Below are 26842 nucleotides of genomic sequence, written 5' to 3' on the forward strand. Positions count from 1 at the left end.
GAGTGTCATGGTAAGAACCAGCCCTTCAGTCTGTAACACAGGGGTGGAAAAATCAGGTTATTTCTGCTGGTTAGCTGTTCAGGTCTCATCTGCATAAATATCTCATAATAGCAATGCATCTGCCAGAAAGCAAAATAACTTCATTGTTTTAAAAATGTCTTTGTGCTTTTTCTTTTTTCTTTTTAAATAAAGAGCAAGGGAGGAACAACAGAAAGTTTTTTTATTTTTATTTTTTACCTAATATTTACAGGTAAATTCTGTCCCTGTACTTGTGTATCTCAGAGAGTGGAATAAAGTTGCTCCATGCCAAATTCTTGTTTAGAAAGATGTTTGCTATGTGTGCAATACAGTCTCAAGATTCCCTTTGCTGCCACTGTGATGACTGTGCTAAAACATGAGTTTGATGATAGACATACAAAAGAGAAAAGAAAATATCACAGTTATTTAGACCATTTTACATTTTCTTTGATATATTTCTATGTTGTGGAAGAACAGATCTAAGATTTCTCTTAACATTGCTTACATCCTTAGCGCAATACACTTTTTCATACAGCAGTTATTAGAGGGAAAAACTGAAAAAATGCATTTAATTTTCTCAATTTTTTTATAGAAACCCTGAGTTGATTTTACCAAACACCCTAGGAATTTCCCCTCTATTTCAATGGTAGCATATTCCAACCAATGGGAACTCACAAAGTTTATTGAGATATGGTGCCACCTAGCTAGATGATGTTACATGTCATGTATTACAGATTTGAACAGAGTGCCATGGACACAGTCGTCTCCCAAATGAACCAAACGGAAAATAGCTATCAAACACACTAGAAAGGAATGGTTTATCTTGGATTAAATAAATAATGATGTATGTTATATAAACTCATAGAACTAAATCAAATTTTTAAAATTCTTAGTATTTAAATAAAACCATAAGATTAGAGGCCTTTACTTGTTAGTTCAAATCTTTTCTGTGTATATGAACTTACCACCCGCAGAGACAAGAACAAATAAGATCTAGGGAATTTTTTACCCTTCAATTAAGTAAGGAAAGGACAGCAAACTTCTTCTTAAGGCTTTTTTTGCAAATAAACCAGAATCATTTGGAAGATGCAACAGTGTACCACTGGTACCAGCATAGGCACATACACCAACAACGAAGAGGAGCAAGAGATTCTCTTTTTAGCACAAGAATCAGTAAAAATGCACTGTGACAAACAAGTAACTGAAAGACATTACTTCAACCACTTACTTTAACATTTTAGCATTTTTTACCAGAGACTGCAAACTCAAGAGTACAATCTTTCTACAAAATTTAGAAGAACAAGATTTCTCAAAGAAACATGAAAGCTTTTCTTGTGGCACTTAGTGAGCCTAATCATGTGTCTCAGTACATTCAGCAAACAGGTCACAAGTCAATGCCACTTTTGAGAAGGCACCACAGCAAAAGCATTTATATTTGCTTCTAGGAATAAGTTTTGTCCTAAAAGCATTTTTTCCCTGGGGAATGCAGGCAGTAAGCCTAGTGAAGGGATTGTCCAGCACCCATGGAAAAACAGTTGGAGATTGCTGTGCATAACTAACATTGCTTAAGGGCCAGATAGGCTGAACAAATAAGCAAACCTCCCTCAGGCACAAAGTGCTCTCTGGTACAGTAATGATGCAAACAAAATCCAGCCTTTCATACAACCAGCTCATGGAGCCCATAAAGACTGATCTACAGAATTTCACAGAGTTTGAATGCATTCTGCCTGAATCCAAGGTGAAGGTATCAAATTAGATACTGCACATTATTTCAGTTTTCAGTAGTAAACACTGCAGTTCAAACAAAAACCAGAACAAACCAGCACATTCTTCTAGAGGGGTATTTTTCAACATACTCCTGTTGGAATTTTATTCAAGAGCTAAGGCAGGCAATTCAACAGCAAGTGTTTCAATAAAGATTTCCTCACCAACTCTAACGATAATTTAGAGTCCATTACAGGAATCAATTTATATTTACTGTATGAGAAATCAGAGATTTACTAGAGATCAAATGCACGTTAGATTTAAAGATACTTTTCAATTGAAATAGTTTGGGGAAGCTGCAAACCCACACAAGGCTGTATGCCCATGCAAATCCTCGCCAACAACACTGCCACAGGGCGGCAGATCATCCATGTCACTTCCAAGAATCCACAGTCATGATGTGTCAGAATGCAAGAGCGGCAAAGGAGCCCAAGCACAGTGCCACACACATTCCAAACAACTCCCAGACAGAAAAACCTCACACTGTTCTTTCTTCAGCACTCCCACTTGGAATGAAACAATCTTCCAATTAGAATTTATCAAGACTTTACTACCAGTTATCTGACTTCCTTAATGGTTCCTAAAAACTGAGGAGGTTACTAAAACTGGGTTTTTTTGTTTATAGCTCCATGTGGCATGATGAAATTAACCTTTGGAGCAGCCCATGAATTCAACCCAAAACTCATTAGTATTCCAGACTAAGTATAAGGAAGCAAACTTCTCCCTGGCAAGGACAACAGATGTGCTGTACATCAAAACTGCTTTTCTATTTTTACTAATATTTACAAAATAATGTAAATTCATAACATTTGTCTGCTTGCAAATAGCAATAGTACAAAACCCCTCAATTTCAGCACTGATGTATTATAAAAGTTTTATTTTGGAATTACTGAAAAGCACACCTTATCCAGTATTTTTTTCACCCTATGAGATATACACATCATATTAAAATTACAAGTATTATCTTTTCTTTGTGCTTCAAGATACAAGGGATCACAAGAACATACATCTTTTTCAAATCCAGGGTAGAAGTTTTGTAAATGAGCATTCTACTGGAACTATCAAATAATGTTACTCTGAAAATAAATGCTCTCTGCAGTGATTAAAAAATGATTTTAAAATATGGGGAAATGTTTAAAACAATTTCTACAGATTATGAGCATTTGGAGATGGAAAACACAATAATGATCCTGATTAATGCAGTTCTTTTTTTTCTTCCTTGGAGATGTTCAGGTCTTAGCCTGAACAGTAGATAACAGAACAATTATCTACAGAACTCGGTGATAATTGTACTGCAAACATTTAATGACTGTTGTCGTGATTCTGGGAAAATTATCACTTTTCAGTGTCTATAAAATATAAATTTTTCTAACACATTATTTGCTGCTTTTCAGTCAAGATTCACACATCAGTAAATAACACTCTCCTTTAACAAACAAAATGAAAGCAGTTCTTGGTATATTGCTAACAACATGATGCACTAATTAGTTTGGGGTTGGGGTTTTTATATGTTTGCTTGTTTAATCCTGTATACATGATAATATACAGCAATCCTCATAGAAAAGAGGACAAAAATGCAGTTTCTGTCATGGACAAAAACTTTATAAAAACATAATACAATTAAAATACAAAATAAATACAGTACATGTCAGATTAGTTACTAGTAGCATTTGAGGTTTCTGGAGACTGAAGAAATTCATACGGATCGTGAACCATGTCTTGCTGTTCTCCAACACTCAGATGAGAGGGGCTTCCTGTTGAATGTGGGAAAAAAATCAAAACTTTAAAAGTACAGAAAAAATTAAGAGATATTTAAACATATAAACAGGATGGTTATTTCACGTTTTCCTTTAAGACTTTTAAAGTAAGATATCTAAATAATATTTAAACAGGAGATTATGAAAAAGAAATCACAAGATTCTTAGTAATTTAGATAATTTTTGGAATAGTAATCATTATGCTATTACTCTGAGTTGATTACTCTGAGTTAATTATACAAAATGCAACTAAGTATCATGCATACAACATCTTCTACTTTCTCAGAAATGGCACTAAATTGTTCAGCAGTATGTTAGCTATTATCCCATCTTATCACTGAATTTTACAGTTGACAGTGAAATGCTGTTGTAGAATCCCATTTGTTACTTGCTGAACACAACTATGCTGAAGTAAAACAATCATTATATACACCTTAGTGTAACTGACTGCATCAAATGAAAGCACTTACAGCAATTATTTAATCACATCTAATAAAAAAATAGGAAATTACAATTAGGGGTCTTAGTTCGGGAGGTTCAAAGTATGTCTTGTTAGTTATCTCTGCCAGGCATATTTAAAAATTAAAACATGATCAGTCAGCACACTGTTTTATCAGAGTAGTTTCCCACAGAGATTTATCTATTACTGTCTGAGTTTAAACCAAATCCAAATAGAGCACAAGTACTGGAACTTCTGTGACACAGCTAACTTTACCAAGATGATGTTGGTCTCTTTCAGAGGTATTGGAAAGGGAGCTCAAATTGGACGATGGCCGGGATCCCACTCTGTCAGCCTGAGCTTCATGAAGGTCCTGAAGCAGTTTTGTTGTTTCATCTAGATGTAGATGGTTATCATCATGATCAAGCTCCTTCTTCACTTTTCCTAAGAGCCACCAACCAAAACCCATAATTAGCACATGTAAATTGACCCATGAATTACCAAGTCACTATAAAAAAGTTTTAAACTTAACACAAGCATTGTCTATACCCAAATTACCTCAATCTTGCATTTTTCCTTGCACTTCTAAAAAGCAACAGCTGCAGACCTGTGCAGTATTGGAAGATGAAGGAAAGTGTCACAAGGAAATGGCTGAAACTGAACTGACTACCAGTACCTAAACAACTGTAAGATCTTAATTTGTCTCCCTTAGCTGTAAAATACCAGATATGGACAGACTGGCCTGGGTTGGAAGGGACCTTAAAGGCCATCTCATTCCAACCCCCCTGCCATGGGCAGAGATACCTTTCACCAGCCCAGGTTGCTCAAAGCCCCATCCAACCTGACCTTGAGCACTTCCAGGAACAGGGAACCCACAACTGACACAACTGTGTCAGTGCCTCACCACCCTCACAGTAAATAACACACTTAGTTTGTAGCAAAACAGATTCAGCAAGCAGATCATTTAAATATCTAACTCAAAATACAGTTAAAACAGAACATGAAAACTATGGAGGCAAAGATATCTGCACCACAGAAGATTCTAAGAACAGTATCTTCTCCAGTGACATTGATTTTTAGTAAGTCAAATGAAATTGTGAAATTGGAAAAAACTCGTGTATGTGCCAATATATGCTATTCTTTCATATGAAGACCTACAAAAATTCCCTCAACTTTAAACAGGAAGATAAACTCCTTCCTTTCTCTTTCTTAAATGCTAATTTTGCAGGAATTATGATAAGAAGTAATTTCATAAACTCACTCTGGAAGCCAACTAATCTAGCAGTATGATTAGGCCAAAGAAGAAAATATAAGCAGCTTTCAGTGGTGCATGAAATTTATAATAAGACTGATATGTCTAAACATTATCTATAAAATGGATATTTATTCATTTTTTACTGAACTGCAATAAAATTAGAGTGAGACAGCATAATCAGAACTTACAATTGCTTTTCAAACTGCACCTATGTGAGAAATCTGTAGAAATTTTTTTTCCCTTTAAGCCTTCAATTCATTTTGTTGTGTTTTATAATACATAGCTTGGCCTCTTTTACATTCAGAACTAAAAGTACCTTAAAACATAAGCAAGTTGTTTGCTTGGATGACATTTTTGAGGACATTTGACTAACTCAGCTGTCTGCAGAAATGGTAACAATACTTGTCGTGGTACTTACAGGATAACTATCAAAGGCATGTATTTGAAACAGTATCCAAATTCTTTCACACAACTGAAGATAAAGTCTATCCAGTGCCAGAAGTTTCTTCCCACTTTTGTTTTGGGATGTTCAGTGTAGCAATATGATTGGGTTTCACATACTTAACTAATTCTCAAATTTTAAACTTACCTAAACTTATCTATTTCTCAAATTTTAAAAGACATTATATGAAGCAACATAATTTCTGAGTGAAAGCTTCACACCGATTCTTAAAATTTATATTACAAGAAATACAAGCAAAGCTATCAAAATAGCGAGGTACAAATACTGTTTTCTTCAGTTGTACAGGAAAAGTTAGCTTGTATAACACATGGATGTCTCAAAGGAAAAACAGAACAAGGTTTCATTTATTAGCCCTGGACTTTTACCACAGTTAAATGTATATTTATAACTACTTCTCAAACCCTTTTTTAAATCTTAGCAAATCCAGCTGTCATTTTCTCTAAATGGTACAACTAAACCATAACTGATGTCTTGTATATTTAGATATTTACCTAACGAACTTAAAATAGAAATATCAAGAGATACATCTGAATACGGCTTCATGGAGAGAAAGTCCAAGTCAGAAGTGTTACTGTCTCCAGCAGATTCTCCAACCTATTAAAATTCAAGAAACAGAAAGACTAGCAAGAGTGACAAGCTGTGATGTTAACTTCACAAAGTTTAATGCACAAATCCATTCTCTCTGAAGTGTTATTTCAACATCTGAAACTGGAGCATCCATAGCCATCATGGCTAACCTGAAATTCAGAGATAGCTCAAAAAGATTCGTGGACATGAATGGCCAGGGATGTGCACAGTAGTCCAAGTCTTTTATCTCATGACCCAGGACTGCTGAAATTCAATTACACACTCAACTCATCCATGTCTCATGGTAGAACCCTAGCAGGTGGAAGTATTACCAGTATCCCTCATCTTCCCCATATGTGAACATTGGATTTATTGAAACTTTTTGTACAGTGGGCCTCCTTCTTGACAGTATCAGCTGGAACTGGTCGCTCTAGTATTTTTCCTATACATATGGATAATGAAATACAGCCTAAACTTTGCAATTCTCCTTCTTTCCACACCCATTTCAATATTGCTAATGTAATGGACAAAGGAAGAAATCAGAGTTACTAAGCTTCAAAACCTATTCTAAGGGAAATCTCTGAGGATGCCTGATCCAGCAGGAGAATTGAGACACTCAGGTAAACATATTATCAGATATTATCTTTTAGAAATATGAAAATGAAACCTAGCACATACATCAAATAACTTAACCAGTCACCTTCTAGAGAAATTCACACCTTTCCACAAAACATAAGGAATATTTATAAAACTATGACTTTTTTAAAGTTACTATAATGTGATCCATATAATTTTTATGTGAATTGCATGGAATGTAGTGCATATCTCCTGTTATCACAAATAATTTGCAAGATAAAACCAGTACCACTTAAAGAAAGATTTTATTAGTAGCTGCAAAAGCATAAGATATGGTTATTTACCCATACTTTTTAATAGACATTTTCCATGGATATGCTAAAACCGATTAATATTAATGGGTTTTTTTCCAATTTTACAGCAGGCTGAACCTCAAATATTGATCAGCAGATCAAGTATCTTTTTCAGATTCCTATGTGATCTTTCTGCCTCTGAGACTTAGTTATGCATGCTGAAATAAGCTGAAGAACACTAAAGCCACAAATGAAAACAGACTGAATATCAGATAATTCTTTTCAGTACTGCAACCTTATTCCACATAATGTAATTTTAATATTCAACCTCAGATTGTGCACTGAAATGAAATAATGTCTCAATACTACTTTTTTGTTTCTGTTTTTTCCCCTGTTGTTTCCCTCCCCTACCCCCAAGCCATTTTACCATAATCTGTTTGGAAGAATCCAGACAGGTATTGCGCAACTTGTGTTCTTCTTTTATAAGAACTGGCAGAACCTAAATAACAAAGAAATACTTTAAATTTCATAGCTTATTTTTACTAAGGATGTTCCCTGAGAATGTTTGTGTAATTTACTGTTTTCCACAATGAGGTCGTGGGCCATCATATACAATCATGCCAACCATTTGTAACTAACTGGGACAGCCTCTCCAGGAATAAGCTAAAGCCTCTCCTTTCTCATATACTCCACTTATCATTCTTTTCTGTATCACCATACAGAACAGAGGCACATTAAATAAAATAAAGAATTGGAATGTTGCAAGCTCAGAGAGCTGAGTAACTTTCTCTACTTTAAACGCCAAAACGCTTTTCCCTGTTAAAACCCCCAAACAAACAAAGTATTACCATAACTTACTTTAACTTCATCCAGTGGTTTTACTGGAATGTTTCGCCTCTGGAATGAAAGAATACCAATAACTGCTTATATTGAACACATGAGAAAGACATCTTTCTTGTACCATCTCAAGTATATTCAAACCACACACAACAGGAGGCTAGAGATAGCTAACTTTTTCACATATCTGTAACATAATTAGAATGCAACAGTTTCTGTTCTTAAATATTTTAATATTATTCATTTTAACTGATCTTTGAGTCCCCTTATACTATTTCTTCTGCTCATAAACTTTATATTCAAATGCAGTATCTTTGTCATTACTTCAGTAACTTCTGATTACAAATCATTCAAAGTTGTACTTCCAGAGATACTAATTCTTACTCAAATGCAGCAGTACAAAATGCTCAAGCATAGAACACCATGTATATGATCACTGAAACACGTGTAATTGTGTAAAATCAGTGTATATCCATATATGTCTCAACTAAACAGCATTTTCAAGTGTAAATAGCCATTGACCATTGGAAGGTCCTCAGAAATTCTCAGCTGGAACAACATTCATAAAAAACACGGTAAAAAAAAAATTTATTTTAATGCTAAGTTGACTATGTTGCATACAGACGTTTCTATATGTAGAAAAGTATTCAGCATATTGGGTTTTAACTTTTTGAACTAATCCTTTCCATTTCTTCCTGTTATATGTACCATCTTTTTCCATAGGGAAAAAACACCCAGAAAATGCTAAACAATCATCAGTGGTTTTCATTCCATTGTCTCCTTATTTCCAAACACCACCCACCCTACTCCACTTCTAAGTCAGCAAAAATGTAGCATAATTTCATTTCCACCACATCAAGAAGCCTAAGCACTTTCCATCTTCCCACCCTGCCCGCCTTTCTTTATTCTTCAGTCTTTCAGTGTCAGCATTTTAAATAGCAGACAATTATTTCAAACTACAACTGCCTTTCAAAGTGAAGATAACATGAAATTTATCGTCAGAAAATTTGCAGTTTTTTAGCTTATTTTGACTTGGGAATGCAAACAGTCTCACTAGAACCATACACATTTCCGAGAAAACTCTCTTCTCCAATCTTAGTATGCATCTCTCCAGGAAAGTGCTTTTGGAAATAAGTTAAAAGCTTTCCCTGTAGACACACTACATGAATGTAAAATTTAGCTCTGGAGGGTACAGTGGTAATTATTCTGTTTTTTAACTTTACTTCCATCTTCCAAATAACTAATCCTTCCATGAGAAATATATTTTGCTTTTCAATTAAGAAAAAACCCAAAACTTTAACAAAAGGATTGCAATGTAACTCAGAAGTCTGTATGTAAGTCATGACATCAAGTGACAAGGCTGCCCAAACTCCATCCACTTGGTTGGACCCTGCTATGCTGCATCTCCTGTCTCCTCCTTTCTATAGTCACATAGTGAACCACACTGGAGAACTGACCTAGCCAGAGGAAAGGATTCCTCCTTCAGTCTCTAATTAATTCAGTTCTCTAATTTGGTTTATAGTTGCTTGAACAGCTAGGCTTGCACTGTTTAAACTGGCAGTGGAAAACAAAGCATCTCACACAGTATTAAAAAGCCAATAGGTTCATTCTTATTATGATGAATTTGTGACACTTCAGTACACCCAGGACACACCTGCTTTAGCTGATAAATAGTTTTGGAATGGTCACCACTAGTGATCTGGTCCAGAAGATCGTCAACTATTTTCTTGCTGTAACTTCCAGCATCCTTCACAAATTCTTGTAAGCTAGCAGGAATGGAGATAAGCATTAGAGAAAACACTTACTTTCATAAAAACTACTTCAACTTAAAATGTTTTCCCAAATACACTGAGTTACACCTACATTTTCTTTTTCCTTTAACTCTTTTATGCTTCTTCAGGAAAGCAATTAAGATGGCCAGGACATATAGCTTTTTCTTTTACTTAAATAGCAAAGTAGGTTTACAACTTGTTTTTCACAAGTACCAGCAAATTTTGTCTTGAACTATCATAGATGGTAGGGTAGTGGGTTAAAAAACAAAAGATAAAAAGCTTGAGATTATTTCTTTCCCTCCAAGATCAACAATTTAATGTTAAATGGCATTTTTCTTTTCAAGTAGCATTAAATCTTTTGAAACTCATTGAAAAACATAATTGTTTTAAAGCCACTGAAATATATTACTTGCCTTTTAAAATTATTTACTGCTGGGTAACACTAAATCTGTGGCAACCTATAATATACTGTGGTTGAAGACCCTAATAACAAGATCCGTAACAACTTTGCAATAAAGTAGAATAGCTTAAAAGGCCAAATGGGAAAACCCCCCAAAACTTTCCCCACCTCCAAAAATCCAAAAGTAAACAAACAACCAAAAAAAAACCCCAAGCCAAGAAGGATGAAAGCCTAGCTTCAAATTTTATAGTGATTTATTTTAACAATACGTTCTAGAAAAAAATTCAGGATTTGGAGGCTCTTAGTTGAGATCTAGTTTAAATTTCTTTGCAAAAAATTGCTATGAGAAGGTTGCCTTCCTAATAAAGAAGACCTTACCTTAAGGCACACTGGATCCCAGTTTCATCACCATATGCTGAGTATAGAAGCTCTATCTCATCTGGTTTCAGATCATGAAATACAGAATTGTTTTGCAAAGAAGGTGCTGTATTGGCACTGGTAAGAAAGGTTACTATACAGGTAAAAGACATAACAAATTATTAGCACAAGTGTCAAAGATGACTTGGGGGAAAAAAACAAAGATTGTATTTTCTGAAACAGATACAGAAAGTGCCATGTACTTTTTCCTCCAACTGAAAGCAAGAGCAGTGTCTCAAGGACACTTCCAGACTCTAGAATCAGCACTATTTTAACCATATAAACAAACATACTTATACTACTGAAAAATCAAGAATTAAGTTATCCACCCCATTCTGAGAAGAAAAAGGTTCACGGTCACATTCCCTTCTGTATTTCTACATTTTGTGTGCATCTACATGTTGGTTGCCAGTCAGTTTCTGGACAGCAGATTAGAAACTATTAAAAACTGTCAATAGCATCAGGAAAAAAAAAATCCACAGCCTGCAAAATCTTTGTCAAATGTTGCAAAAATGCAAATGACTGGAAGCTGTTTTTCAACCGTAAGTGCAATTACTACAGAAAAATTATTTCCCCCAGAGGAAATGGACTACCATTATTGGAAATCTTCTAGTGTGGCTGTAACACTACAGTAAAATATTAATACATAAACTGCTAATTAAATTATGTTTAATAAGCAAAATATTCAATTTAATAAAAGCTACATTCTGCTGTTAATGGAATTATTATATATTATTTTATAACTAAGCAAACTTTCATAATATAAACAGGTATATACCAAAATTATTTTATATCAAGTAATTGCTTGAATATTTAATAAACACAAAGTTAAAACATGGTCTTTGGTAATTACCTTTATTTCTTCGTTCATCTTTGAAGCCCAGTGTAGTGAAGCCAGGTAATAATTTGCTTGACAGTGAACTCAGATCCACTGGGTGAGTTTCTTCCTCTAATAATTTGATTTAAAAGAAGGCTTAGAAAAGCATTTTGTGTTTACAATTTATGACAAGTAATTAGAATTTGCTATTTTAGAGCTGTAATTAACATAAAGACTTAATGTTTTTTAAACTGTACATTAAGGGTAGGTACTGTAATTCAGGTTCTCCATTTAAATTTTCAACCTATAAATATGCTTCCATGTCATATTCACAAGATCTATGGCTTAAGTTATTTCTTAATAACTTATTTCACTTTTAAAGTATACAGTAGCATCTGTGATTATTTTAGTAGCCAATTTACAAACCTTCCATATCCAGATATTACTGAAGTGATAAAAGCAGTCTCTTGCAGTCTCTTATGTTGACTAAGTGGTTGTTTGTTTATAGAAATTCATTACCATCACACTTTAAATTGTCAGTGGCATAATTTCAGAGGCATTAAATCACTTTTCTTTTTTTCAGAAATAGGTAATAGGCATGAGAGCAGCCAAAATGCTCAGAAAAATTCCAGAAAAATTTACTACCCGATGAAAAAGAATTTAGCAGGCTTGCATCTCTCAATGTGATTAGTCAAAAGCATTCATATATTCATCAGTGAAACAAGAGGAAAGCTGTAAAAAAATTCTAATCTTAAAAGGTGCAGAGAAGGAAGTGCTAAATCAACATGATGATTCAAAAAACTATGGCATTTTATTAATTACAAATTTTCAATACTTCTGCATCTTAAGCTGGAAATTAAAGCAAAGGGAAAGCATAAAACAATATAAATATCATAATAGTAACAGAACAACAACAAAAAAGAAAATATCAAGGAACTAAAGAAAAAAAAAAAGAGCAAAATCTCATAAACTTAAAACTGAAATTTAGCTAATGATTGAAATAAGGTAATAAAGAGGGAAAAGATTATTCTAAACTTGCATCTGTGCATTGCACATTTACATAGAATTGCGCCATCTTCATTCACTTTTTGTCATTAGGTATTTACACTACAGTGTTCTTACAGTAAAAGCTTGTCTTCCAAGCTCTTTGTAAAGTTGTACGAATGTGTAAGTGCTTATAAGGAGGTATTATTTTATCTTCTCACTATTGGCATCAGTAAAACAAAGCATCTGAAGTGTGAAAATAGGGAAGGCAAACAAAAACACCTTTGGGGTGTTTGGGGAAATGGCTTGGGAAATAATGAAAAGAATGAAATTTTTTGAAAAATAAAAAAAATTTAAAAACTCATCTATATTAGGATCTGCAGGATTTGTATCTACAGTTAAGACTTCAAAATCTCTTAGAACATTTAAGACTAGAAATGTTTGCTTCAAAGACTGTGGCTTTTACCTTCTGCTTCTGGATCAGATGAATTTACTACACTAAACAATAAAGTTCCATCTCCATTTTTTTTCAGATAACCAATCTGTGGACAGAACCAGAGATACAGGAGGAATCATTCAAAACTGTTCACACTCAAAGAAGGAGCTGCCCATTTACAGAGAGAACTATAAAAAGCATTTATAGCTGTATTGCATTGCACTTTGGTATTCCCTTTTTCATACAGAGAACCTTGGGCCACAACTATTTTACACCACTCAGCCAGTGCTTCAGAACAGATTTAGGAGAGACTAATACATCATATATACAATGTCCTATTCATCTTTCTAAGTCAGATCTAAAGTCTACACCCAAGACAAACCCAAATCCATTGTCATTAGCACGGAGCTAGCCTTTTTGACTGCGAAGTCCAGAACACACATTCTTTTAGAAGCAGATCTGTAACTCCTATCCACAAAGTCACTGCTTATTTTCAAACATAGACTGAACTGCTTGTTTTCATGTCTCACCCACAACTTTCTCTAATTAGAAGTACTTTTATTAACACACTACCAAATTCTTCAAGAGGAAGAAGTGCTGTGACAGACCTACTGAAGCAGACAAGCACAATGCTAAAGACAGATGTGAAAGACAACAGAGCACAGCAGGGTCTATAAAGTTAGAGCCAGATCTGATGCAACAAGCAAAGCTAATGTCAGAAACTAACTACACATGAATTGAGAAAAAAAAACCATTGTAACCTCTCAATATAAAGGGAAAATGAAATCTGTTCTCTCACTACAAAAATATTAGTAAATACTTCTGAGGAAATGAACAATAAATCTCTCCTGTTTTGTTTTCTATCCCCCTCCATCTGAAAAAGTTTAAAACTCTCTCCGTACAGGAGGCCAAAGCTAATACTGGCATACAATAAAAACAGAGGTGAGAGATGCTGGAAAGAGAATGAACAACATCTTCAAGTGATGGCAAAAGTTAACAAGAGCTGAATTCCAAGAACATGCCAGGGTTACTGAGATTCAGTGGGACATGCAGTGGGGCCGCCAAGCTGACTTAACAGCCTTAGCAACTAAGAGCTGCACACCTTGAGAAACTTCCTTGAACAGTGCAAAACTGACTGCATCACTCAATGGTATTGCTTTGAAGGGATTTTAAAAGCCACTCTACTTTGGAGGTTTCAAATAGACTTCAATTCTAACAAGTCTTCTCATCATTCAAAGAAACAGAAATACATTTGAAACTAAGCCTCCACCCACTACTCCTTGCAGTTTTATTCATAATCCAGTTGAGCCTAAACTGACTGCATAATCAGGGCCACTGCCCAAGAAATGGACATTTACGTTTGAAGACACAACATCACTTCTGCTTCAAAGTAAAGTTTCTTCTGCAATAGTTTTTTAAAGAGGTGGGAAATGCAGATGTGGACACATCCTGATTCCTTTCTCGACTGCAGTGACCACTAGAGTGACATATGAGAAATGGGAGAAAAGGTGGGAATAAGTCTCCATAAAATTCAAGGGAAAGAGAGAAAAGGTATCTCAGCACAGATCTGTAGCGAATGCCTGGAGCGTTCACTCCAATCCTAGCACAAGGAAATGACAGAATCCACCGCTATCATCACAGAGCTAAAAAACCCAGAGCTAAAAAAATCTATCCTTCAGAGAAAACGGCACCAACAGCACCACCAAGCTTGTCCTTGGAAGAGCACAAAACCCAAATACATGGAATAACATCAGCATCACATTCAGGACTGTAAAACTTGCTATCTAAACCTACTCAATGAAAGATCTTTGTATTTGGTACTCATGCTACAGCTGAGAGCTACTGTTTGTAAATACAAAACTACAAGACTTTACAAACTCTCCTCATTAAAAACAGTAATTTAACACTAAAAGTAGGTTAATTCCTGGGGGGGGAAGGGAGGGGAGAGAAGGGGAATCCTAATAGTTCTTCAACCTACACCGTAGGTTGCTTTTTCTGAGGCTGCAGCAATAAGAGAAGTGTGATGTTATTTTAATCACTGACAGTGCTAAGGGCTGCAATTCAAGATGGAACATTTCACTGCTTCCTGTAAGTGAACTTCCAAAGAGAGAACCTGAGATTGACTTAGGACCCCCTACAGTGGCTTTCAGTGGCAACTAAAGATAGACAACAGCAGTATCAGTACACCACACAGAACACACATCCCAGATGCTCCAGTCCAAGGCAGCCTAACAGTAAAGCCTGTTTCCTAATGTGAAACAAAACATTCAAGAGTCAGGCACAAACTGGAACTGCAAACTGCCATGTGCAGTAGACCTTGCTGTTGGGTAGATATCGATTGATCCTATCCCGAGCTTCATCTGCTGCATGTTCCACTAGTGCCAGGACATGTTCTTCAGCAGTGCTGTCTGTCAGGCTGCATGCATTCCCCTCAGGTTCAAAAATGCAGCTAAAAAAGAGAAGAAGAGGAGCTGCAGCAATTAAAAGCTAAAACAAAACAAAGGGCTGAATTCTGGCTTTGCTTAATAGAGCAATCAGTCCCACTCTTCTCCCAGCATCAGTCTACCTCAGCACTTAAGTGGAATTATAATCATTATAATCATACAATCATTACAATCATATTATGAAGTTTTGCAGCAGAAGCTGTGAACTACCAAACTACTGACTTCAAAAATGTAATTGTGTCTGTATCCTGATGAAAATGAAGTATAAAATGAAGCGCAAAACAGAGATTGGGAGTAAAACTGGCAATTATACATGGTGAATGCTGTATGCATCCTTAGTCTCCCACATGCACGTATACACTATTTTCAAAAATTACAAACAGGAAGATGCATAAAATAAATTATGTAATGAGAGATAGAAACTGCTGCTTATCAGAGAAAAAACCCAACAGGCTGCATTTATGATGATTACGTCATATAGCTGCCTTCAGAAGTAGGACCAAACTCCCAGTCTAAAAGGGAATCCTTTAATTCCTTTGTTTTCAATATCGGCAGTTAGAGCATTCCTAATCTGTATCAATCACAAAACTGCTTGTAACTGAAATTACAGAATTTATCTTTCAGTAGATCCCTTTTCATTAGAGCTCCAAACCAATAAAGTCGTAGCAAATAAGCATACCCAAGGATGGAACAGGACATAGCTATCACATAAAATCAGGAAAAGGCAGTATCATAAAAAGAAGTGTGAAGATATCATAGAATATGGCAGTCTTCATTATATTTTATATATAAAATAAATGTTGTAACTCAAAGTATTTCAGGGCATTATATGGACATTAGACACTAGGGCCAAACACCTTAGGTACTGGGTAGAGCATCTCCTCACACCAAATCCATTTCTCTCTCCTGGGTTATCTTCTTCCATTTGCTTAGCTAAGAATTTCTCTCTGTATAGAGATTCAGATCCGATACACAAGTAAGTTTTGCTATTAAAGACAATAAAAAGATCACAGGATCACACTATTATGAGACAAATGTCTTATACTATTTTGTTTCATTGAAACTTTAAGAAAGGGTGTACACAGCAGGAAACTCCTCAACAACTCACACTTTCTATCACACACTACAGAATACTTAAAGGACAAGAATTTTGAGAGAATGTTCAGAAGATTGTAACATCCTAAAAAAATTTTCAAAAACTATTTAAACATTAGGATGTTCAAGTGATCAAGTCACTTTTTCCTCTATATAGAGGTCTAAGCTGCTTTAACACTTTGTAAACATTGACTTCAACTCCTCTGTTTGTAACCATAAATATGAAAGCAAAAATATCTATTAGATTTGATTTTCCCCTCTCAAGGTCTTATTCTTCATCAAAAAACACAGTATAAATCCCACAGATGCAAAAATACAAGTATTTAAAAGTTCACGTTACTTAGAAAAAAACTAATTTCAACTACTGAAGTTACACAGATACTGAGAGGAACAGAAAAGTAGATTTATACTACATCTGATTGCTGATAAACTGGTACCAGGATGTATGTTAATGTAGGTGGCAGTCTCAATTTCTTGTTCTGTGACAAAGGACAAAGTTACTTTTGTGGTAGAGTTTATGCAAGAATTAGTGCTGGACACCACACAAACCAAAATTTTGTCTTCTAAAAAAAACAGGAACAACCAAAAACCAAAGCACCTACCCCTCAAGACTTTGAAAGGTGCTTTCAGTTGAATTCTATCCACAATCCATTAAACAAAGGAGAAATTATACCTTCTCAATTCTCTTTGATACAGGAAGAGATTAGTTTCTGTATGTTATAATCAGAATAGCTTCCACCACAGATAATTACTGTTGAAAATTATTTTTGAAGATACATGTTGCAGTCTTCTATTTCCAAAAAACCCCTAAATCAGAATACCACTTCTTCCATCAGCAATAAGGATTACAAAAATGCTGGAAGTGTAAAAAATGAAAAGTGGCTGATGAGAACTGTAAAGCTCACTTTTAAAAAAAAAATGAAACAAGGTATATTTCACTTTTGTTACTTTGAGGATTTAAAAAGAAACCTGCAGAACATATCTACAGGATCAGATTATTTACAACATGACTAGTGGTGCTGTGTTGCAATATTTTTTCCCATAAAATTCCAACTGATATAATGCTTTACAATTTAAATTCAGTCTATCTTTGGATGCCTGTGAAAGAACACCGAATAAGATAAGTTGCTTGTATATCATGGTTTCTGCTAAAATCTCATAAAATAAATTTATGAAATTCGGATTAAAAAAATTAGATTATTAGCATTAGATTTTAGTTATAAAAATATGAATTTGTAACATGGAGGTACCTATTAGCTGGAGGATTACTATTGCACTAGCAATGTATTTTACCACTAAGTTAAGTAAGATTTCACTGGGGATATGTTATCATCTGCTCCAGAAATAATCTCCTGTACTTTCATAACCTGCCAGACAAGGTTAAAGTTAAATAAAATCAATAAAATCACTGATCTGGGGCCACTTTGCCCTCCTGGGAAGAACCTCTTACATTTTGATGAGACTACTTTAGGAAAGGAAAAAAAGGAACAAAATGCAAAAGGTATTTGTAGCTATACCCAAAATAACATTTTAAACCATCATGAGAAGAAACCACTTATTATTTAATACAGATATAAAGAAGAATGAAAACATCTCTATAGATATTAATTTTAACTGTTTGAAAGAATATGCAGTCATCTTTTGAATTGTCTGCTTCAAGTTAGGAATCACTGGGTTATTAAACAGGTTCTATAAATAAACAAATAAAATACAATAAAATTGCCCACTTATCCTATGGACCTCAAGGAAAAATGCTGAGTTTTTTCCCCTCAGTTCTTTCCTGCTGTGTAATGCTACAAAAGCTGCAGCAAACCACTAAGCATGCCCATTAAAACCTTTACCTAATAACTTCTTTATTTTGCTTTTTGGATTTCTTGGTAGTCTCTGCTTGTACAGGAACAACTTCAGGAACAGGTTCTTCAACTGCTATGTCCTCATCGCCCAAAAGAGCTGCCTGCTGAGAAAAATCCATGTCCTGCATAAACGACATGCTGCGCTTCAAAGCTAACAGCCGTTCCTAGAATCAGAAAGGACAGAGCGGCAGGGACTTAACCTTTCCCTCATAGCCAAGATGCTATGATAATGGGATGGGATGGGATGGGATGGGATGGGATGGGATGGGATGGGATGGGATGGGATGGGATGGGATGGGATGGGATGGGATGGGATGGGATGGGATGGGATGGGAATGGCCATGGCCTTATTTTGTTCTTAATCTCGTTTCCAATGGCGATGCAACATGATTTGGTCATGGTAGCATGGCATCAGAATTTCTGCAGCCCAACTATCAAGAGAGAAACAAACAAACAAACAAACTGCATATGCAAAAACAACTATTTTACACAAAACTTACCATCACTGTAACACATGCACAAGCACACATTTGTGCACACACAGAGCAGCTCACAAAAAATCCTTCATTTGACAAGCCAACAACTGTATCTGAGTAAAAAGTATTATCTGAAAACTCCCCAACACCTTCAAAAAAGTAACGCCTTTTTGTTTACACAAAGATAAAACTTAAATGAGATCTTGCTTCCAAAAGTTTCGGCCCAAAGTAGGATTTTTCGATAGAGTTGCATATATGTGGATTCTAACTGCTTCCACTGAAATAAGCTCTTACAGACTTCAGTGGTGCAGGTAAGGTTGAGAAATAAGTAAAAATTACTGGGTTATAACAAAAATGCCATCAAGTCCTTAAATATAGCAGCACTAACTGGCACTGCTATAATTCATCACAGATGGATGAAACATTTACCATTGTTACTTTGTCCCTTTTAAGTATGGTAACATAAAAACCCCCAAAGTTTCTGCTTTTTGTTTTTAATTGGTCTCTTACTTTGCTCATCATCTTAAAGCCTGTGTGCAGTATCTTCTTGGCTAGCTTGTAGTAAACAGTATCTGGTCTGTTGTAAGTCATTGCATTATCACACATCAGTTTAAAATCAGCCTGTAAAATACAAGACAAAAGAACTGTAAACATTTCAGGTCCTTGGTTAAATGACTGGAAGATATCACTCCATCTTGGCAGCTCTTTGAAGAACACAGCAATATTCTAGGAGCAGGCTCATAAACACAAACCAAAAGCATGAACTGCAAAGGTTTGAGCCTCTTCTACCCCTCCAAGATGCTCAGTTTCCTTTGCAACAGGCTTTTGGTTTTAAAAACCACTCTCTTTCCTGATACGAAACAACATCTTCTCTTTAACCAAGTGGACCAAATGGACTAAATGGACCAAACACTAGACCGAGCTACCAAGGTGACTTTTTACAGCACTACAAGCCCTCTGCCTTCAATTACCAAAACCTTGAAAAAGACAGAAATTGAGAGGGTGACATGGATGAGCAAACTATGGCCCAAGAAGCAGACAAAGAAGTGCATGTAAGCTACACTGCCAGTGATGGCCTTTCAAGTGCTGCAGAAACACCCAGTCTTTTGCTTGCCCAACTTTGAAGCAGACCCTTTTTTTACTGAAGCAAAACGAATGAGTGTTCTGCAGAAATTGCCCCTCTTTTAAATGCAGGACAGAGTGCTTTCAGACTCTACTCTTAGATTATTTATTGTCTTGTGACTAGCCTCAGCTAGTAATATCAGACAGGTAACCTTTTGAGCAGACTTTGTTTCAGAGGTTAAAAACCTACAAACTTCATTTCTGTTTTAAGGTTATGGCTCTGTAGTTCTGTGTAATTAGGTACCCTCATGTATCCAGAAAGGGAGTCCAATTCCTTTTTTGCTCTAACATGGGCAGATTTTTAAGAAAACTTTTATCACTCCCCTGACTACCAGCAGAAGCTAAGTCCTTGAAGAAAAAAAAAGTCAGTCTAAAAAATACTGCCATTTTCTTTTTTTTTAGGTTTCTATCCCACCAGTTTCAATACTACAACCTTGCCTGTTACTTAACAGTTACAGAGCTTCCTATACATCTCTATAGCATATTAAACAAAACAGGGTAATAATCTTTGTCAAAGCATCTGTAAGAAATGTAAACCATTCTTTGCTCACCTTGCCGGACCTTTCAAAAAAAGAGATTTACCCTGAGAAACAAGCCAATGCTCTCTTGCTGAGGCTACCATCATATCAACATCAGTCTAGGAAAACGCAATTCCAAAAGCTGCTAATAATTCATGACCTTCACAAATCAGTTAAAGAAAACTCCTCTCCTTCAGGAGGTACCAATACTATTAAAAAATTTCTTACTGCACTGTCTGTGAAACCATGATGTATCTAATAAATTATTTCAGAAAAAACAATACGATTAATAACTAAGTTAAGCTGCAAATAAACTTGCCAAGTAAGTGTCTGCCAGAAGACAATTTCAAATGAAGTTATATAAAAACCAGAATCATTAAAGATAAAAAATATGTAATTGCTCTTTAGTCATATACAAGATGCTCCAGTATATCGACAGGTTTCTTGCAGACAGGTCCAAATTACATTTAAATCAATCTAACAAGGTCTAGATTAAAAAAAGGAAAAAAAAAAAGCTCAGTGGTTTAAGTCTTGGTGATAATCTTACTCCTGTCAAAGTTTAGCAAAAAACTAAATTCCACAGAACTTTAGAAGATCTTCTTGGTTTCCATAGTAATTTATAGAAGATTGTAGTAGAATATGACAGATTATTTGTAACACACTGAATATACAAAAGTGCTCAGTTCTGAAAAAAATGAGCATTGATTAATGTAACAAAGGCTTCTGGAGTTAAAAAGAATGTTCAGTTTCTTACTAGCTGTGAAATATCTAAATCTTTATTCATTCACCTTGAATTCAGTGACTGATTTGTATTCATTTGCTGCAATTTTTTCCTTCATTGTACCAAAATCCATAGGGTGTTTTATTATCATGGAATACCCAGGAGCAATGGCATCCGTGACTGGAAAAGCAAAAAACCCATGAGGATCTTTCCTAAAAATAAAAACAATAAATTTAAATTTACAGCAGGCAACAAAACAATCCTTGTTTTTGCATCACATTAATAACACAACAGTACTACTAAAAAACCAAAAACAACTAAAACCATTCTCATAAAATAGATCCATGCTTGAAAAATTTCCTGATAAAGGAGAGCATTGTAATTTCACATATGTAGACTTATTTTAAAAAGTAATTCTTGAAAATTTTCATTAAAAATGTCTTTCAATTCAATTCAATGATCAAATGGTCAATTCAAGCTAGTTCACGTATTTCTTAATTAATTCTTGTATTTTTTCCATGTCTCTACATTCCCACTTGGTCTTTTGGCTTCTTATGGAAAAAGCTCAATTCTTCTTGTTCATAAGGTCCTCTAAAAATAAATAAGTTTGATTTTTTTAACTGGTTCCAAATTCAGCTTATTGCTACAAAATAAAAAAGGAATTTTTTTTTAATCATGAGGTGCAGGTTTAAGAGAAAACAATAAAATAAAAAGCCTCTCCCAATTTAGAAGATTATCATGTAACCAGGTCTAAATTTGCTTTGTATCTGACAGTGGACACTGAATAAAATAAAATTTAACTAATACAGTCCAATCTTTTAAAGTAATGTAGAATTATAACTGGCTTTTAATCTCTAAACTAAGTCATTAATATTTAATAAATTTATAATGGCAATGTATAATTTGCCCAAAACACTTATTTCCCTGCACAATGTTAGAATTGCAAACTTGGTAATAATTGTCCTCAACTTATCTTTAAAAACAACCAGGTCTGACATGGTTGCAAAGGTTAACAAATCTCTTACAGTCAGTCACCAGGCACTACTTTCAAACAGAAAACCAGGATATGAAGCTGCCAGGTAACACATACAAATATGCACCAGACACAGCCTACACAGTTGAAGATACAAAAACATTTACTACCTTTGAAGCTGGCGAAGGAAGTGTTCCAGTAATTGCTGGATTGGTGTGCTCTCATTTTCAGCTGCATTTTGAGATGAAAACCCAGATAAGTGCAATGAAACCACATATGCAGATATTTTTTTATTTAAAAATATAAGTACCAGAGAGAAAATCTCACTACAAGTACAGCTTGTACTGATCTGAAGCTGAATGTATGAACATGGATTTCAAAGCAGAAGCACATCAGATATCTAAGCACACAGTACCTTTTTCTTCTTCCTTCATTTTCTGAGTTTTTTTTCTTATCATAGTAAAACCTAGCGCCCATTAAGTCAGACGTAGTGCTAAATTTAGCAGCTCTAAGAATATGTATTAATAAGATTAAAATAATTACGTTGTATATTTCTGCAGAAAAAGTGAAACTTGGTTGCTCAAATATTGCAGTTGGGAAATCCATATTCTTACAACATGTTCACTGGGCAATTTTCATGGTTTCACCATAAACTCCATGCAATTCTATAAGCCTTTCAATCACAGAGTGACAAACAGACACAGATTTACTGGCAAGAGAGAGAACAACTACAATTTCACTTCCTGTACAGATCACACAAGAAACACTACATGTTAATGACCTGTTACTTCAGAGACTGGCTTTAAGTGACGTTTGAAACGTTAATGAAGCATCAAGAATTGAAAATTCAACTCTCCCTGATAGAGGAAAGACATTTCTTAAACAGAATGGGTCAGGTAATTTATATGCTTTCCAGCACCATTTTACAACCAGATTAAAAGAGAATAAAATGGGAATAGTTTTTATCTTGTCAGTTTTTAAGGCTCCTGACTACCCAGAAACATAAAACTCTGATCTGAAAATTTCAGTTACCTTGACAGCTGACAACCACAATTCCTCAATTTAATGTGTGGTCACAATTATAAAATTCCTTGGGATTACTTAACTAGTCAAAGGGCAGTATTCCAAAGACATGACTCACAATATTCCTAATGACACAATTTTTTGCTACTGGGTTCCATTTTCAGGCTTATGTATAACTAAGATCACGATGTAATTAAAAATTCTCTAAAGTAAAGGTTTCCACTGAGCAATGCTGAGTTTTAATTATCAAGCAATGGCTACTGAAGAAAAAGCAAGGCAAAATCTCAAAAAATCAAACATGCAGAAGTTGCCACCCACAACTGACAAATATTCTGGCTGGTGATAAGAATTAGAGAAGATTTGTAAATTAAAAATAGGACTGGTATGTGGTGTCTACAGTCTTTAGAGATACACTATCACAGCTTCCTTTCCATGAGAACAGAGATGCTCCACCTAGGTTAGAAAGCCAAAAAAGATAAAAACAACACCTAAGAAGTCTCCATGAGAGTTTATTCCCTTGAAATAAATGAAACTTAGTTTCAGGCATTCTGATCACTATGGTGTAAATGCTAAGGAGAAGGAATCAGGGGAGCACTATGTGTAATAACACTTTCATAATGAGGTTTACCCTGCCAAGGAACACAGGCCAGAAACAGATGTCCTCAGCAACATCAGTGACCTGAAAACAAACTTACTAAAACATGGAAGCACCAAGAGGAATATTGACTTTTCAGAGAGCAGAAAGTTCTGGATGTTGGAACAAGTTCCTATATTTCAGTAAATCTTCACGAAAATTTTATCTTTGACAAAAGCTTTGTTTTGTGTGCTTTTAAAAAGAACCAAAATAATTTAATCTTTCACACTGTTCACCTGGCTGAGTTCTGCATGCTCTGACAGGACGATCTGGAGGAGGTTCAACCTCCACCTTTTTCCCAGGATCAAAGTCATCAGTTTCTCCTTCAGTGTCACACTGTTCCTTCTCCCTTTTCCTCTTTTTCTCTTCCTAGGACAACAGAGAGAAGACATATTTTAGAGGGATGTGCAATCCCACACATCAAAAGGCAAGAAACAGCAATGTTTTTAATTTGGAATACTCATTCAATATCCAAGTCATAATACAGTTTAAACAATACTGCATATATTTTCACTATCACTTTTTCAATTTTCTTCTCCAATTAAAACTGTTCATATTTTACTACTTTGTACTTGATAAAGTATTGTTCTATCATTCTTGCATGTTTATTGAAAATAAAAATTCTGAAGCTATTCATATGTAAAACTGCATGATAATAAGCTACACCAGAGAGCAAAGTTAATTGACTATTGAGTAAAGATCAATCTGTGGCTCCGCTCTCATCAATGTATTTTTGTTGTTTGTCACATTAAACAGAAATGAGTAAAATATATGACAACTCAGCCAACAAAAGAACCATAAAAATCAGTGGAGGCAATTAATGATCTCTTCCTGAGTTTCAAAGCAAAGGAACATCTAAGTCATTCCTGAAATTCCACAATCATTATCCACATTTGTACAGAAAAGCACACTTTCATTAACCTTCCTTAGACTATGGTTTGATTACTTAAAAATCCATTAGCTTATTCTGAATGTATTAATCATGAAGTTCTGTGAAAAAAATCCAAACAACCCCCATCCCACAAAGTAAAGGCAATTGATACTGCAAAATCTTGTATGAAGGACAGCTGGTTTTGCTACATTTCAAGTCCCAGCCTGAAACATCTGTACTAAGAAAATTGTGCACTGTCTGTGCTGTATTTAAGAGCTTCTGAACGATCCTATGAGATCTGTCACTTCCAAAAGATTTTTTTGTTAGGCTTGTATTACTTGGAACTGATAGATGTTAGCCACAAACACACACAAATTAGCACCAAAAAACTGTCATACAAGAACAGTAAAACTACATGACAGGAAAGAATTAAAAAAGCAGAAAGGTCAGAGAACCATTATTACACAAAAGAAATACTCTTAAAATTGAATTGTACAAGTAACTGTGCTGTCAATGCCTCACTATTGATTTTAAACAAACTCCCCAATGCTCAACACAGACAACTAAGTTGACCACCCTACTAACTACTAACAAAGTCACAAAGCCAGCACACAGATTATTCCAAGAGCTAATGATGCAATATACCACAGTACTCAAGATTTCAGAAGCTGTTTTGAGTAAACATATCAATGTCCAGTAACTTGGCACATCTCCAGAATGTAAACACAGCCTGGAATTGAAAAGCTGAAAATATCCATCCCTAAAACAGTAGCAAAACATGTTTGTGAACAGGCTAAAATACAAAAGATCCAACTGAAAACCAGAAACATTTATTCAAAGCAAGTAAGTAAGGAAAATAAAAAGTTTTAAGAAGGAAGCTTTTACTTTGTTCATAGAATCATCACAAAAGGTATCCTGTATATAGCAGAAGTACACCAACTCACACACAAGGGTTTTCTATGTTTCTGAAGTGCTATCTCCAGACAATAAGCTTCTTATAATAGTGATTCAAACAAAGTTCTGCACCAGATTTTAGACCTGATAAACAAGCATGAATGCTGGTGTGCCTGAATTCTAAAAATCACAGCTTACTTTTCTCTTTCTTCTTTCCTCATCATCTAGATGCTTTTCTTTTTCCTTCTCTGACTTTTTCTTCTTTTTTTTCTTCTTTTCTTTATGTCGTTCTCGCTCATGATCTGATCTATCATCGTAGTAACTAGAGTCATGCCCTGACCCAGAGAGTTCAGTGACTTCACTGCCTCCAACTTTAAGAACCAGCTTTAAGGGTTTTTCCAAAGGCTTGTCCACATAATCTAAATTAAAAAAAAAAATAAATCAATAAATGCACAGGGAGCAATTACAGAAGCAGTCTCAATTAGGTCAGAAAAGACCACTGAGATCAAGTCCAATCTATAACCAAACACTACATGTCAACTAGACCATGGCACTGACTGTCACATTCAGTCTTTTCCTAAGCACCTCTAGGGACAGAAACTCCAGCACCTCTCTGGCACCCCATTCTAATACATAATCACCCTTTTTGTAAAGAAATTCCTTTCCAATGTCCATCCTGAAGTTGCCCTAGTGCATCTTGAGGCCATGTCCTCTCGTCCTGTGGCTGGTGGCCTGGGAGAACAGACCGACCCCCACCTGGCTACACCCTCTTTTCAGGCAGCTGCAGAGTGACAAGGTCCCCCCGAGCCTCCTTTTCCCCAGCTCCAAAACTTCTTCTAGAACTACTGATTATAAGAATTCCCTGCAAAACAAAAATATACACAATACATTTGGAAAGAAAAACAAAAGCCAAGGCTAATAAGTCCAAGCTAACAAACAGTTGTTCTGCACATCATGAGTTGTAATGTTCCACAAACCTTCAAGACATTAGAAACGGGCTCTTCGGCCTCCCATAAAACCGTCGCAAAGTCCTTGCAGAGCAAGGTGAAACTAAGCATCACTCAAGCACCGTGGCGACCGGATCCCCTCAGGAGCGGCCGTGGGAAGCACGGAGACGCTCCGGCTCACACTGCACCGCCCGCCCCGCGTTCCTCGGGCCGCCCCCGCCACCGGCAGCTCCGGCACTTGGAGCGAGGGCTCTGCCCAGGCCCCCAAGCCCGCGGGCCCCGCCGACAGCCGCGCCGGGGGAAGGGACGGGCGCGTCCCGGGTACAAAGAGGCTCCCCCGGCCCTTACCGCTGTAGGCGGTGGCGGAGGTCGAGCGCCATTCTGCCTTCTCGGCTTTGTGCTTCTTGTGTTTCTTCCCCATGGCGGAGCCGCAGCCGGCCCCGCCGGAAGCACTAGGGCGGGCGGCCCCCCCGCTC

General features: G+C 35.8%; 1 protein-coding gene across 6 annotated transcripts; it reads right to left on the reverse strand.

Moving 5' to 3' along the window:
* Positions 1-268: 268 nt before the first annotated feature.
* On the reverse strand, positions 269-26829 carry BRD9 (bromodomain containing 9). Of its 6 annotated transcripts, none has more exons than XM_058801668.1 (18): positions 26715-26829; positions 25618-25838; positions 23891-24023; positions 22168-22228; positions 21092-21236; positions 19174-19284; positions 18176-18288; positions 16097-16186; positions 15112-15244; positions 12826-12901; positions 11412-11507; positions 10520-10652; positions 9624-9735; positions 7991-8029; positions 7560-7631; positions 6188-6290; positions 4255-4422; positions 269-3536 (listed from the first exon to the last, which is right to left on the reverse strand). In XM_058801668.1, exons 1-18 carry the CDS (start codon positions 26785-26787, stop codon positions 3436-3438), a joined length of 1980 nt encoding a protein of 659 aa, XP_058657651.1. In that variant the 5' UTR covers positions 26788-26829; the 3' UTR covers positions 269-3435. The 6 variants fall into 6 exon arrangements, with proteins under 6 accessions (XP_058657651.1, XP_058657641.1, XP_058657633.1 ...); XM_058801658.1 differs by having other exon boundaries at positions 18176-18291; XM_058801650.1 differs by having other exon boundaries at positions 18176-18351.
* Positions 26830-26842: the final 13 nt, after the last annotated feature.

This window comes from Ammospiza caudacuta, chromosome 1 (genome assembly GCF_027887145.1).
Source record: "Ammospiza caudacuta isolate bAmmCau1 chromosome 1, bAmmCau1.pri, whole genome shotgun sequence".
Taxonomy (NCBI): domain Eukaryota; kingdom Metazoa; phylum Chordata; class Aves; order Passeriformes; family Passerellidae; genus Ammospiza; species Ammospiza caudacuta.